Raw genomic sequence first — 16,465 nt, 5'->3', positions numbered from 1 at the left:
CTATTGGAGGGCAGACACATAGATGAAGTCATCACTAACTCAATTTTGCTTTTTCGTGAAATTAAACAAACAGATTCCATGTCTCCGTGAGTCTGTGCAGGAATAAACCACAGATGATGGCAACATGGAAATCCATTTTTCAAAGCTAGAACAGCAAACTTTTATTTCAAGTTTTGGTACATTGTATAAGCAATTCTCTAGGACGCCAAGACTCAAACCTTAGCTCCGTGAAAATTAGGTCGTTTGCACTTCCTACAAACAAAAGGCCAATCGTACGTGAACCTTTGATTGTCCAAGAAAGGTATGGGAGGGTGATTTTCAGACCTCAACACATGAGGATTTATTATTATACCCTGCAAAAGTAGCTTTTTTTATTGGTTGGGATTTATGCACAAACAACACTCAAAAATTCAAACATTTTCTCACATTGTCCATGACAGCACGCCTGTTTTGACTTGTGAATCCAAATTGCGCACAACATCTTTCACCTTCTTGACCTAAAATAAACATTCTACCGCGTGAGTGAGGGTTTGACGTGATACTGAGTAAAAGAAACTCCTGTGATGACGATGATGGTCCGACAAATATACAATCAGCATTTTTTGTAGCGAAATATAACGTGTTAAGTTAACGATAATCACTATTGTAAGTGGATATAATAAATGGAGGTAACCTCGTTAGCGCAATTTGAAAATGAATGTCAAAAGTAATAAGGAAAATTTGGGGGCCTTCTTCTTAATCAATCAAATTTAAAACTAAAACCAATCGTGCCTTGGGACTCACGCGTTTTCCCGCGCTTCAGGAAGTTTGCTTGTTTCACTTTCATTCTCATTGGTTCCTTGGTGATATTTTCCGTGCTTTAATTGGCTGTTGTAATTGTTTTGGTTTCGATCTTACGACACTCAGTCGAAAAGCGCTAAATTGTTCTTAGTTGCCATTGCCACTCGGTTTTGGATTTATGGTCCACAACAATTACTCTCAGGCATTTAAGTTTCTTGATCAATATAATTCTAATTTACCTGCACAGTAGCTTGAATAGGTGCGTTGACCACAGACAACACAGAACCTAACTGCTCCAACTCCTAAAACGAAACAAAATGTGAGTATAAAAAATTGTCATGTATGTTTAAGAGACAAAAACAACACCAGCGACAACGACCATAGATGTAAATTATGTATCAATCATTTAGTCAAGCTAGGGTTGAGTTTTCAAAACCAGATTAACATATCCCGTGATAGCTACATACAAAATCACATATTACCACGAAATTTAAATTTGGATTGACCATGTTTCGAACAAATCTTTCGATAATTTATAAAAAAAGATTTTACTTTGAAATAAATTCCACATAGAGAGCGCGAAGATTAAACAAAAAACCTGCCGCGTTATATCAAAGAAATACGTTAAAAAAAGACATACTCTTTGAAGTGTTCTGACAACATCTTTAAGATACTTTTCCTGTTCTACTACAGAGGATGCAATGGCTAAAATAAAATAAAAAACAAAAAATGTTAAATTCCAGTGATACTTTTCATCATTTTGAAACAATTATCAAGATACCTAACCTGCTTCATCAGGAACTGACGATACTGCTCTTGATTGACGGAAACTTATTTGGGAAGCTGTAGTTATGGCCTGAAAATTCAAATTTACAAGTTGTCACCAACTAGAATGTGCACAACTGTCACATCACGTTGTTTATGAAAATTGTTATGCGATTTTCTTTCCAGGCTAAGGAGAAAACTCTCGAAGACGTGTTTTGTTTAATTAAACGGCCTAGCCTCCCACGATTCCCCTATAGCTCAGCGATAAGGCATCCGAACGGCTCAATGGAAGGTCGTAGATCCGGCTCCTGTTGGGAGCACTCTAGGTTATTTTTCTCCGAGTTTGCCTATGTTACTTACTAAATAATATCATCTCTCAAGTAAAGCGCCAAATCAAATGATATTTCTACCGTGCTATTAATGGATTAACGATCTAAAAAAGATTGCCCAACTACATTGGGACTGTCCAAACGGGCATTGACGCAAAAATGGACATAATGGTTATACTAAATGAAATTAAAGCAATGGACGGTGCATGTATTATTTATAAGCAATTAGTATCACGATATTTATGAAATGAATAACGCTGCATCTACTGTATGCAAAAAACCTCAATCCATGAGTCTCTTTCTTTCTCAACAGCATTATCGCCCGCATTGTTCAGATTTAACACACGGAAACTGAAAGATGGAAATAACCACATATGTACAACACAATTTACATGTAGATGTTATTTGATTTAGATAAGTAACTGGTTAGTTACCGTTAATGAATGACTGAATGATAATACAACTTTAAAATATAGCACGATAAAGATGCAGTAAACAAAAAAAGTTTGTCAAGAATTTCCCTTTTTTTTTTTTTTTTTTTTGAAGTGTTGGTAAATAAAATGGCCTTGAAGGGTAGCTTACAAGCAGGCCCTAATCGTTAATTCTGCAGAACGTGCGTTTTTCAATCTGAGGAAAGATTTGAGATGGGTCGCGGAGAGGTCCTTCCAGACCTCTGGCCAAGAACACGTTATCAGGATCTTCAACAATTGGGCCCCTGGTTTGACTCTTACTCTCTAAATCCAGTGTTTAGCACTCTGACCATTATGCCATGATATCTGGGGTATATGAAATGAGAAGCACTGGTTTTATCATCATACCTATATTCCTTCTTGCTTGTGATGATAATGAAAGCATTATGATCCACACTCTTGACTTCCGCCAGCCCAGGACCAAGCTTAACAATGTTCAAAGCAGCCTGCACACAAATTTAAACAAGTTGAAGGTAAATTAATTTACAGGTCTATTCATTAAAGGAGGAATTTCCTTAGACATTTAAATTGTCTGTCTGTATCAGCTAGTTTTTTTTTCAATCGTTGCTTTGTGTACACAATTTTAGGAGAAGAAAAATTGTAGAGAACTCTAAAAAATAACCCCTGCATTTTGAATAGGTCAGCCTGGGTGGTCAGTTCCAACTATTGATAAGCACCCCATGTGGTCCAATCGACTGGAAAAAAAAGTACCTCTGGATGTAGTAGAGATATATAAGATATAGTAGAGTTGATATGTGGCTTGACGCCAAGGCAAAGTGGTGACAACTCCCTCATCCATAGCCACTGCTCCATAGTAGCCCAGGTTCCCCCTTGCCCACTCACAGCCCCATTTACAATGCAATTTCTCAAAGAACGTTGATCAAGAACAAAATACAAGCCTATGTTCACTTTGTACAGCTAACTACTGCTGTATACAAACCCACCTGGCTTTCCTCTCCCAACTTAAAATATGATAATTCTCCTTGCTGGATGCGCAGCCATCGCCTACAAAATAAATAACATAAGAATCTTGTCACATAACAAATCCACTTCCTGCTTCTCAGAATGCTTGTGGGATGTAATTCCTATTACTTATTAATGGCGAGAAAAAGAACAAAAAGACATTGCCCAAACCATTGCTTCTGAAAAAACTTCAAGTAACATTTCTATTATATATTGTAAATTTAGCAAAACTCCTTACAAGTTGATAAATGGGAAGGTCTATTTTTTTTAAAGGAGAAAATGACTTGTGAAGGCATAATTTGCTTCTTTTCTTGTCCAGGGGCTGTCAATAGGTTTGAAAGTGGAAAGTTTGAAAGGGTTTAGTAGTAGGCGGCCAAGTTATCATGGATGCCATATTAATTCATCACATTTCAAGCAAGAGTGAGTACTATTAGGTCATAATCAATCCATGGGTTCAACAAAGTTTGCCCAAAACTTGAAGCAAATTCTTAAAGTGGACGTGATTCACACATGTAAACATGTTGCTGGTAAATCATGCATTCACTTCCACTCAAAACTGGAGAATGGCTGTTGAAAATAGTTAGCTGTTTTGGCCAACTCTCTGCTCTAGTTGACAGTTCTGAATTTCATTGCTAACCATCATTGTCTTCCTGCCATGGACCTGCTCCCTGTAGCCGTTAGCACTACAATGGCCCCTCCAATTAACTAGGTGGTCCAACAGCTTCTCCTTACCTTGGCCACATCATAAACGCTACACTATGACCTTTCTTCTCGATCTGGCCTTCTTTGATAACTTTTGTAGTGTCAAGTGATGGTGCTTCAAATTCCCCTATTCAGTAAATGAAAACAATTGATTACTGTTGTGAAACAGGTGTGTCAAAATAAGAAAGGCAAAGTTATTGTGCCAACAAGAAAGTGATGAGCCCAAGACTGTTGTCAATCACAAAGTACAAGAATACAGTATTTCCCCCAATCAGTACCCACCCTCCTGCCATAATGTCAAACAAGCACCCCTCTCAAATAAGCACCCCTCCTCCTCCCTCACTTTCTTAATTGAATAGGGATACAAGGAAAACCTGTTTCTACTTCCACTTTATTTATAACTTTTGCAGCTTCAACTAAAGAAGAATCAGTAACGGAAAGTAATAAGTATTCCCCCTCCCCTCAATTAAGTGCCCTCTATTCACTAAATGCCCCTCCTTTTAGCCAAAATTTTAAACAAGCACGCAGTTGCTTATTTGAGGAAACATGCAACATAACTTTCATCACTGCCATGTGCCATTCCTTGTTCATTTCATTATCCTCAGAACTCTCCTTATGGGATTTCTCTCTATATCATAGAATGCATTATTCTTTAATCATCTGACTAGCTTGATACAAGATTAATTTGATAATTTATTTGGAAACATTTTGGATCCAACTGAATTGAACTGTTTTTTTGGTAATGAGCAAGTCATAGAATGAAAGATTTACCATCTGGTTCATCTCCTCTGCTCTGTGTCACGATAGAATCCAGTAGATGACAAATCTGTTTGAGAAATTAAGACAAAACATTTCTGATACACCTGATTTTGAAGAGTAAATTATTCATAGATTGGGCTATGACTATTCTTCTTGCCTGTCTCTGCAAATGCTACAATTCTAGTTCAACTCTTTTCAATCTAATGTTGTTATTGTCTCTGAAGTGTTGTTGTTGTTGTGGTTGTTGTTGCTGTTGTGGTTGTTGTTGCTGTTGTGGTTGTTGTTGCTGTTGTGGTTGTTGTTGTTGTTGTTGTTATTGTCCTTTTTGCTGTCATCCTCAATATCGTCATGGTCATAGCTGTTGTCATGGTCTTTGTCACTGTTAGTACCATTTTCATTGCTAACACTTCAGTTCAGCAATTTCTCTTCACTTGTGCAAGTGCCTGATACACTTTTAATTTGTCATCATAGTGCTATGCAACAACTTTACAAAAGTACAAATGGATAACACTTGGCCACCTTTACCTCAATCTTGCAAAACAAAATATTGTCAGGGAACTCACATTTTAAACAATAACCATGTTTCATAATCTCTCACCTACAATACAAGTCCACATGCAACAGGAAACTGCTAAACTATTCATGGTCAAAAAGTCACATAAAATTTACATGAAAATCATAACACAATTAATTAAAATAAATATCATCTTGTTATCTCCACAGTTTTCAGATAATAAAATCAATAAACATGTACCAACCTTGTTTTTCTCCTCAATACTGTCAGCATCAAGTTCATAATCACTTTCAAGATAAATGTAAAATCTCACACCATCCTAGAATTAAAAAGTTGCACATTGTTGTTTTAACAGTAATCAAGAAAAGTTATCAGGTTAACAGATATTTTTAACATGTCACTGCATGATGTAATTAACTCACCTCACTGTCAAACCCTTTGATATCAGTGAATGCAAATTTCTTGTTTCTGTTTCCTTTCTGAATGATACACAGCACCTTCTCTTGAAAATCAAACTGGAAAAAAAGGAAACATTTTTTAAAAATTGAATGATTGAAACCTGAAAGATCTGACTGACTGCCTTCCTTCCTGAATGCCTAACATAAAAAAAAATAACAAATACAACAAAGAGATGAACAGGCAGATTCACAATGGATGAACAAGTTGATTCCATCAAAAACTTTAAGTGATTTATTGGCAGAATGAGTAGCAGCACTCTCAAGTCCTTTTGCTGGCAAAGAGTGAGATGCCATGGGTATCACCTATTTAGGGTAGAGGGGGGGGAGGGAGGGTATGGAAGCATGTTCCCCTGGAACATTGAGAAAAAATGAAGCAGCAAAGTGCATTCCTTCAATCAGAGCAAGAAATTCTACTGCTGAAAAGTGTTAGAGGCATGCACATAAGAAACAAGGAGTAAATTATATTAAGAAAGACAATCAGAGTACTTAACGAAAACAACAGTTCGCCATATCAAAATCAACAGAATAAATCTGAAACCTTAAATGAGTTAGAAATGGATTTACCATGAAAGCATAAGTCAGATTAAATTTGTTTGCATCTGTCTTACACTTGATGCATGAGACTTGAGAGCTCTACTTAAGACTGAATAAAAGGTAAAACAAAGACACAAATAAGCAAATGAGCAAGAGTGTACAAGCAAACAAGCAAAAAAGGCAACAAAGATAAAAAGAACAAAGAAAGGAAGAAATGAGATGAAAGAAAAACAAATAAAAACAAAAGATATATTAAAACATAAGTTAACCCTTTAATTCCCAAGATCTGATTGTTAATTCTCCCCTCTAGCTGCTACACATTCCCTTGCAAACCAGTTATAAGAATTTGGTGTTAAATCAAGATCACAACTTCTACTTGATAAGTTTGAATGTTCTCATTACCTGTTTGCTGGATAAGTTGTATGGATATTATAAGGAGAAGATTCATGATAATCACTTCTGAGAGTTAAAGGATTAAGAGCTGTAAACTTGTTTTAGCAAGTCAAACCTGTAAAATTCTCCTAGATAGACTTGTCTTGTCCCTGCCATACTTGTACACTCCAAAATTAAAGATCTTCTCTTCTCCATTCCCATCATCATTTGTTGGTTCAGGAGAAGCAATCACTCCAAGAGTTTTTGCCTCCTTCATAGCCTCTTCAACAGACCATATCCCTTCCTAATAAAAATATTAATTTAATTAATTTAATATTGTTTGAGCCAATGCCACAGTAAGAAATTGATTTTTTTTTTATTAAAAAATTATCAGCCTTGTTCCTGTGGTCCTGGCTTACTAAGATCACTTAAACCCAATTGACAACCTAAATTGTGGTCCTCATTAAAGCAATTTTGTCACTATTTCAGCCTACAGAGAAAATCCCTTTTTTTACCAGTTCAAAATAAATCATTGCATTCATACAGGGCAGTGAATGGCAGCAAACTAAATGCAATTAAAGAGAGCAAAAGTTTAAAGGTTTAAAAATACAATAAGAGCCACAACTTAAACAGACCTTCACCATGTTCATGATCCGTATTCTTTCAGCATCACCCTCCTTGCCTTCCTGTATATGGGAGAGAATATTGTCTTATAATTAAACCGCTTAAATATTCCTTTACATATCTAGTCTAGTGGACTGTTCATGACTGGATATTAATCCTTTTCTGGTGTCTTAACCCTTTTTGCCTTTACATTAGTATGCAAGTTCTCCATACTGTTCTCTTTACATTAGTATGCAAGTTCTCCATACTGTTCTCTTTACATTAGTATGCAAGTTCTCCATACTGTTCTCTGTACATTTCCAAAGAAACTTAAAAGGAGAATTTGTCTAGCAATCAAGAGCTTCTCGAGTTCACTATCATTTTGTTCATTCTCAAGACTTTAACATTTGATTCAGGGGTGATATTGTTGGGAGAAATTAGATACTTATCACTCTTAGGAATAAACGGATTGGTGGAGCAAGACAAAAACATGAACAACAAAAAACATGGACAGAATAAGGAGGAACAATATCTGTCTATTTTGACAAAAAAGGCTTGGTTAATGACTGTCGCAACAATCTTATAAGTGTATTACATGATACCTTATTACCTAATTTGGTAATTGAGCTAAGGCTTTAGATGTATAATTGAGCGTAGCATGGTAATGACAGACTTGTAATGACAGACTTGGGAATTCCTAGGAATTCCTAGGAATTCCCAACCATAACAACTCTGGTTCTAAAAACCTAGAAATTCCTAGAAATTCCCAGAAATTCCCAGAAATTCCCAGAAATTCCCAGAAATTCCCAGAAATTCCCAGAAATTCCCAGAAATTCCCAGAAATTTCCAGAAATTCCAAGTTTATAGCCAACAGGACTTGGAATTCCTAGGAATTCCAACTCAGAGAACCAATGACTTTCCCTGAAAAGCTGTAAATCTAAAAAATTCCTTGGAATTTCTGGGAATTTTTGGGAATGTTTAAGAATTACTGGGAATTTTTAAGCAAAAATTTGAGGCTAATGATATTAAATAAATACTCTAAATTAAAAAAAACCCAGCTAAAATTCAAGTATTCAATGAAATTTATTTAGAAGCTTAATTAAGGCTTACATGTAAAATATTTTTGATTAATTATTAACATCAACTTGTGGTAATATTAAGATGGAATGATTTATTTTTCTTTTCTTGAAAACTTCATATGGATTAATCCTCAATTACAGCTATTCATATAAAATAGTCCTACTCAATCATTAAAATTGGTTTGACAAATCTGTTGATTCTTTTCCATAAAATACAATATCTTAAATTTTATTTGAAAACCAAGCACTCTTGGGAGTGAAGGGGTTAATTACAGATAAATAAAATTGATTTTTTGATTAAAGTCTTGTTGTAAATGTAACAATAAATTAGAGTGAAGTTATCCTAAACTGCAAACTTAGCTGCTGTTTGTATCTTTTCCCTAGGCTCACAATGAGTTGGCCTTGAATGAGGTTGTCTACAAGAAGCTTGACCATTTTGTATCTGGATTCCAAGACATCTGAATTTGAATATCGCAATTTTACTCACCACAAACTTTCAAAATCGTAGCTTTACAGATGGCCACTCGACCCTTGTTTGTACCAGTCAATATGTCAACTGTTGTCCCTTCTTTTAACTCCACGGCGCCAACGACTTTCTTTTCTTTTACAACACTCACACTGTTCTCGTTTCCCCATTAAACCACAATAAAAGCTATCTTTATACATGTTATATTAAGCAAAACAGTTGAGAAAAGCGATCAACCGATGAAAAGTACATTCAAAGATGAGCGCCAAATAGAGTCTTCTTTGTTTCCGATCACAGGCATGATCACGTGGATCGTTTAGGACTTGTCATTGGCTAGCAAAGTGAATCCGCTGGCTTGCCGATTGCATTATTGAGAGAAGCGCACAACTTTAATCTGATTTCGACCGGTTCTCTGCTTCTAGACGATGGATACCTTGGTGATATAAATAATGATTTGAGCTCACTCTATGTAGAAATAATCGACAAGAATCAATCGTATTACAAATGCAAGATTTGTGGCCGAAAGTTGTCGAGGAAACAAAGACTCGAAACTCACTTGAGTTGTGTTCATGGCAAATGTGAGAAATAACACAAGCCAATCACAGTTTTGAATGCAACTACAAATCGTCTTTTAACCTCATATTTATAAAAGAAGGATACCATATTAGGAAGTATAAGAGATACACAGATGATCCCAGTGTACCAGTACCTAAATCTACAAAGCTTGACCGTAGCAAGCGTTCAGCAACACGTTCCAAAACCGCTATCTCGATTCCTCAGTCAGTCGTTTCCACAGAACTTAAAGCAGTGGTGACAACAGAGAAGAGTGTGTCTTACAAAAGAGAAAAATTTGTGCAAGAGAAGTAACTATATGCAATTACAGAGGTGCGTTTGAAATCTGGTCCACAAATAGTTATAGGTAGTTTGTATAGCTGAGAATTCCTAGGAATTCCAAGTCCTCACAAAACTGGAGTCTTCCTTTCCCAGAAATTCCCAGTAATTCCAAGCTTTTTAAATCAGAGTTAATTTGCATAGTTGGGAATTTTTGAGAATTCCTAGGAATTCCTAGGAATTCCCAGAAGACTGGGAATTCAGTTTGCAAGGGTCATTTGCATAATTGGGAATTTTTGAGAATTCCTAGGAATTCCCAGAAAACTGGGAATTCAGTTCGCAAGGGAAGTCATGAGAATAAAGAAAAATATCAATTTGGGGATAATTAGTTGATCCAATACAAAATTATCTCAACTAACATTATAAGAATTGTATGGTTAACAATAAGGAGAGGTACAAATTTGAGCTGGGAGTTAAAGAGTTAAATGTAGAAAGTATGGATATTGTATGGATCAGAAATAAACACCAGAAATCGGAAAGATACTGTCCTATTGATTGCTGAACCAGCATGCTGCAGAGATTTTCCTTAATGCAGTGGAGAATTCTGCAGCAATGACATTTCTATAATGACCAAACTAAATGGTACCAGTCTTATGTTTTTCAGATTGATTACTATAAAAATCTTCTTTCTGAGTGAAAAAGTTACAAGCAGTTTCTTCTCATGCATCTGAACATGGTTGAAAATCTTGTCCAATCAGGTAATCAATCAGAACACAGGATTGCTTCACCTTGTTCATTCATATAGCCAGAAATACAATAGTAATGTAACAAAAATCTCATCAAAATTTAACAAAAATCTCTCAGTCTGAAGATTCCTTTCCAATTTATCTAAAAAGAAAAAAAAGTCCCATGTTGTTTGGAGTCACATGAATGGTCTTTGTTCATATAAAACCCAAAAATATCTTTCCTAATTCTTTCTCAATTCAAACATTACATCACAGATCCCAAAAAGGAATAAAAAAAGAATAATGAATTACTATACAAAATGAACCGCCTTAGGAAACTCATTATTATATAGAGGCACCAATCCAGATAGTAATCACAGTTGTTCTATGTTTTTGTGACCTCTTTTTTAGTGGCAAAGGACAGACACAAGTGGATCAAATGCACTAATGGCACTTAGTTGCTCTACAAGTTCAAAGAAGATTCTTGAACATTTTATCACCAAATTTCATGTTTATAATCTAAAACATCAAGTGGAGTGAGAAACTCTCCACATTTAAAATCTACATCTCTGCTCAATATGAAAAAAATTGCTTGTCCACACAAAGCACTTTAACTGCAATTTCAGGTTTGTGCTGCAGATGCAAATTTTGTTGAAGGAAAAACCCTTCAAGGCAACCTGTTTCTATTTCCTCTTCAGAATGTACTAGTATTTAATTAATTCTGAATATTCGTGATCATAATAAGATCATGCAATAAAAATCAGCTGAGAGAGAGCGTCATCGACTGGAAACAGGTTGCAATAATGGGGTCTTTTGCTCGACTACAGCGGCATTGCAAAAACAAAACGCTTGTACTTCAGTAGTGAAGAAGGTGCTGAGTAAAGAAATGATGAGTTCGTCTTACAGTTGTCCTTTGTTTTAAGTTCGCTTGTACAGTACTTTCGTGTCACCATTTACAACAGCTAATTTAATATCAAGTGCCTAAACATGTAAAGGTGAGATCAACTCACGAGGAGATATACAAAGTTCAATCTACTTTGGTCACGTTCCTATTTGTTAAATTAGCAACCTGATGGATTTTTCTAATTTTAAACAAGTTCAGCGTTGAGTTCTACTTCCACCCCTTGTATAATGATCAATGATTCTAGAACTAAAATCAGAAACATACACTAACCTCCATTTCCTCGGGCATAGAATCTTGATTCATGGGCCGCGTAATGATTGTTCCTTTTCTCTGGGTTCCTTTGCTCAGAGAAGCCAAAAAATTTCGCTTCTTGGATGTACGGGGACTTGCAAATGCCTGTAAATGCTGAGGTCCGCTCACATTCAAACCTGTTGAAGATGGCTGCACGTCCGTGATCATCGCATAATCACTGCTCTCTTGAGCGCAAGGCTCGCCTTGCTTCATATTAGACATTTTCGACAGCTTTTATATATCATAAACTGTCCGCAAGGACTTCGTCAAATTTCAAGGAAATGTTGCAGCAACATGCTAAATCCAAAACCTTTGATCATTTAACGTGCAACATAGTCATAACATACGCGGTTACCAAGCTGATTACGTCAATCCTGGTAATCTCCAAAGCTTAAGGGGTCATCTCGTTTTTTTTTTTTTTCAAATATAGTGGGGAATGTTTTTCAAGCGTTTAGGCATCACTGATCATCTTCAGGGAATGACTTGTAAGAGACCGTATTTTAATAAACTGGAAATCAAAGCAATTTAGATCGATATTGAAATTAGCCTTGATTTTAAGGTGCAAGTTACTGTTACATATATCATTACGAACTACCTATCACAATAACTGATATCCTTAAAAGCACTTCCCATTCTGAAATTTGAGTGGGATGTAACACTACCTCCGGTCAGGAGCCTACTCAGGGAGTAGCCCTTGCGTGGGATCACATGCAACCCCTAAAACAAACATTTATTTTCTATTTCATTTTCTTACTGCCCTCATTCTTTTTATTTACCTTATAAGGTTCAAAGTGGGAGATATCGGAAATACGAAAAGACGAATTGATGATGGAACAGAACAGCGAAAGACGTCAGTACACCAAATGCGCATATCGATTTGTTTTTCGTACCGGATGAGTAAGCTCAAACCGTACACGCTGATACTGTCAAATCCTGTCCAAACTAATCTTTTTTAGATTCAAAGGATTCAGATTGTCGGAACATCTTTCGAAAGATGTTTAAGTTGCACTCAACCAGGATTTATTTTAATTTGGTTTTGGTTTCCCTTGGTTGAAATAAAAGGGCATGTTAAGGCCAGAGTCTGGAGGACTTTTACAAGGATATTGGGCAAAACTGAAGCAAAAAAAAGTGAAAAACAAAACACTCTGCAGGGCCTAAAAACTGTTTACTCAGGCCTTGGGTGAAGTCACTGAATATTTCATTAACATTTCATTCCAGCAACCGAGTTTTGAACCGAGACCCAGCTCCCATGGCTGATTTCAGATAGGAAAAAAAATTCATAAATTCATCAAATTGTATCATTAATTTGGGATGGAACAAATTTAATTCCATCTTTTTTCACAGGAAAATAAATTCCACTTACTCTCAAAGACAATGGGCTCAGGTTACAATGGGTTAGGTTTTATGATAGGTTTATAAAATCCTGTTAAATTCATGAATTCATTTCTCAGTTCCGTTACAAAATCGCAGTTTAAATGTACATTCTGTCTATTACTGGGTAAAGGGAAAAAAAAGGCAAATTCGTTGGTAATGATATTTGATAAATAAGTGAGGGTCCCTATACTATCACAGAAACCCTAATTCCATACATGTCAAGAGTGTATGGGTGTCCTGTGGTTTTTTCAACTCACCATTTTCGAGATCCTTTGTTGGATACAACAACTCAGCTTGCGCGTTTCCCATATTTCTTCCCTCCAAACTTGACTAACCCTAATAGAAAATTGATAAAGAGGGTACATTTCTAAAGTGAGGGAGTGCAACAAGATAACGTGGTTTTATCAACTAAGTTGATAATGTGAATTGGCCACCGTGAACAGTTTCAAAGCTGATGTTTCGAGCGTTAGCCCTTCGTCTTAGCAATGACTTGAAATGAGCAAGAGAATATAATCCCAGAATTTTTTCTTGGTATGACGAAATATGTTCTGAAAAGCACAATAAAAACAATAAGTTGAGTTCGAATCGCTCTTCAATCGCTCTGACGAAGGGCTAACGCTCGAAAAGTCAGCTTTTTTACCCTTTACGGTGGCTAATTTACGTTTTCAACCCAGTTGTTAACACTAAATTACCTGCTGAGTTCTTATGTCGTTGCTTACGGAGCACTCACAAAAAAAAGACTCAGACCATTCTATCTTAATGCTTTACACCTTAACATCAGTATGTATATTCTCCACAGTGTTCCCCATACATTTCTCAAGGTGCTGACAAGGAGAAATTCCCAAAAAAAAACAACAGCTTCTTTGGTATGTGATCACTTTATTCTCGAGACCTTAATTAATGTTTGATTCAGGGGTGATGTTATGAGGAGAAATAAGATGCTCGTCGCTCTTAAGTTTCAAAAGGTTAGGGAAGATGGATTAGTTAATGTAATTACGAATAAATACCAATCTTATAGAAAACTGACCTCAGAAAACAAACAAACAGAACAAAATCAAAGTGCTCTGTGAGCAAACTCGTGAATTGACAAATGACTTACATGATTTTTTAGATTATGTTTAATGTTATCTGGTTTAGGGAATTTTGTGGTTGATTGTCATATCTAGAGTACGAGCGGTAGTTCAGTGTTCGTTAATGTAGCAAGGAAACAAAGTAACGTTGGGATAAGAAGGCATTACAATTGAAATGATCATGCTATTAATTACATTTGACAAGGGTGGATGATGTCACGTGTTTTAAACATACATTATTTTTGTTTCTGGTTCAAAAGAAAATGTGGGAAGTAAATGTGGGTGAAAAGTGAAATTTACTGTCTATCATTGTAAATATTGGAAAATCAAGGCAATATTGTCTTAATAAAAACATTAATGACATTTAGTTTGTCTATTACTCGCCAAAAACTATCAAATGCACTCAAAAGCCTAAAATCGAAGAAAAGTTTACAGGAATCGACCAATCGAGCGAGCGAGCAAGTGCCATTCTCCACATCATATCTACAAATCGCTCTTGCGCATGCGCGCAATTTACGCGTTTAAAAACGAAAAACGCCTGCAAATGGAGTCAATATCGGCCATTTTCTGCTGAGTCAGTCCGTGTTTGACGGGTAAGAAATACCTTGCAGAAGCCCACAGTAAGGAAAAAACTCATGTGTAGCTTGAAGGTAAAAATTCCTTCTCTAATAAATTGTCCACTGTCCCCTCCCCCCACAGCCCCCTCCATCTCTCTTCGACGGACGAATACGCAACGAAATGTGTCTGACACCTAATGAGATTGTCCAGGACCTTGACAAAATACCCAAACGTCACGTGTATACGTACTCACTTCGTTACGTAGCAGTGAAGTCTTCTTGGAATTTTCTTTCAAATTATTACAGACCGATAGAGTACATATACGTTTACTTATTTCACTTTTTCCCATACCTTCGCCAGCTTTGTTCCCTCTTCCACCTTTTCTAACCTCTTCTTTCCTTATTTACGTTAACAATTTTTTTCTCATAATATATTCTCTATTTTTGTAGCCTCTCAGACCTGTCGGCATTCAGCGATTAACTTTAAGGACCGGAAACAAGGGAATTGAAACTGTCATTTTACTTTTCTGTTACTCACTAACAACAAGATCTTCTTCTTTTCATTCTGCGCACGGTTTTCTCTCAGAAACATTGGAAACATTAAAACATACTGCGCTAGCTTTTGAATAAAACTTCCCCCACCAATATTTTGAATTCTTTGTAACTGAACTGATCTACATGTATCTAAATCATCATTTTTATTATCATTATTATTAATATATTAATTATTATTGATATTATCATTATTATTATCATTATCATTTTTCGAGAGGTCTGATGTAAAATCAATTTCCTTTCGTGTCAATATTTCACTTCTTGATAAAAACTTCCTGTTAACGTTGTTCAGGAGTTGAGCAAAAAGTGAGCTTTTTGCTCGCGTTCATGCATAATTAAACAGCCAACCTTAGTTATCACTGGGCACTATTTTTGGCATTTTTGTTTTTTCTCGAACCCACTCCAAACCTGGTAGAGCACAATTCGCGTTGATTTCAAAATTTGCTTAAACTGACTAAACTATTACTTTCAGAGATGTAAGGCTTTCAATTGTGTTTAATTATCCAAAGCGAAAACAAAGTCGCGTTTAGATTCACCTTGTTTCCGCCAATCTGGGTTGAAATGGAACTGCACTGAAACACTTTAAGATTAGCTAATTGTAATTGGTCACTGAGTAAATTAGAAAGACTGCGATTCCTATAAACCATACCTTGCAGTTTTAATTCATCCGATAAAGTTCTGCTGCCAATACCTCAGTCACGCGACATTTTCCCTTGATCTTGAAATCGTCGACATCAGAAATACCTTCCGCCGAGTCACACCATTCAGATCCAAATAAATTCACAGAAAAGATTTCCTTTCCACACGTCTTCGACCGCCTAAGCCGATTATTTGCGCTTAGTTACCTTCACAACTCGACATCTTCTAAAGTCAAAGAAAGCGAAACTTTTTGAAATCACATGGTGACCTCAGTACGCGATAACCTTGTAAACACACGTGACATATCGCTAAATACAGAAGCTTAAAATAGCATATCAACGACCTTGTCTGGGTTCAATTGAATTTTTTTCTATTCTACGGATGGACGTTGGATACGAGCAGTTCGTAACCTGCTATCTTTGAAAATTGAAAAACAAAAACAAACATCAACGACGTGCCTCCTTAAGGTAAGATCAAATCTGCTGAGAAACAGGAAGGTAGAGGGAGATCTATATTTGTCGCTTACGTGTAGCATAGGACATGCTGAATTGTTTCAAAATTGAAAACAATTATTTTCCTTTCTTCTTTACAACGAGGGGGTCACTTGTAAGGTGGGACCCTCTCCCATCCTCCCTCCCTGTTTTGGGTTTCAACTCCTTTGCATGAGGATTTGCCATTCTTAACACTGAAAATGGGATTGAAGCAGAATGAGTTTAGCCAATAGG

The 16,465-nt window shown here is 36.2% G+C and overlaps 1 protein-coding gene across 3 annotated transcripts in view; it reads right to left on the bottom strand.

Moving 5' to 3' along the window:
- The window catches only part of LOC113675014 (uncharacterized), a 29,028-nt gene extending 12,603 nt beyond the window's left edge, over positions 1-16,425 (bottom strand). For 2 of the 3 annotated variants that reach the window (XM_089201720.1, XM_089201722.1), the window contains exons 1-14: positions 11,525-12,030; positions 7,282-7,332; positions 6,783-6,950; positions 5,705-5,797; positions 5,527-5,601; positions 4,781-4,835; positions 4,040-4,136; positions 3,289-3,349; positions 2,693-2,790; positions 2,156-2,225; positions 1,567-1,636; positions 1,421-1,485; positions 1,020-1,082; positions 427-497 (exon numbers count right to left, since the gene is read on the bottom strand). In XM_089201720.1, coding sequence (XP_089057846.1) covers positions 427-497; positions 1,020-1,082; positions 1,421-1,485; positions 1,567-1,636; positions 2,156-2,225; positions 2,693-2,790; positions 3,289-3,349; positions 4,040-4,136; positions 4,781-4,835; positions 5,527-5,601; positions 5,705-5,797; positions 6,783-6,950; positions 7,282-7,332; positions 11,525-11,767 — 1,280 coding nt within the window. In that variant the 5' untranslated portion in view covers positions 11,768-12,030. Of the gene's footprint in view, positions 1-426; positions 498-1,019; positions 1,083-1,420; positions 1,486-1,566; positions 1,637-2,155; positions 2,226-2,692; positions 2,791-3,288; positions 3,350-4,039; positions 4,137-4,780; positions 4,836-5,526; positions 5,602-5,704; positions 5,798-6,782; positions 6,951-7,281; positions 7,333-11,524; positions 12,031-13,176; positions 13,256-15,750; positions 15,966-16,266 lie in introns of those variants that run through there. The other variant, XM_089201721.1, reaches the window with a different exon arrangement.
- Positions 16,426-16,465: the final 40 nt, after the last annotated feature.

The sequence above is a fragment of the Pocillopora damicornis genome, chromosome 3 (assembly GCF_964200805.1).
Source record: "Pocillopora damicornis chromosome 3, jaPocDami1.2, whole genome shotgun sequence".
Taxonomy (NCBI): domain Eukaryota; kingdom Metazoa; phylum Cnidaria; class Anthozoa; order Scleractinia; family Pocilloporidae; genus Pocillopora; species Pocillopora damicornis.
This window is presented reverse-complemented; position numbering and strand designations above follow the sequence as displayed.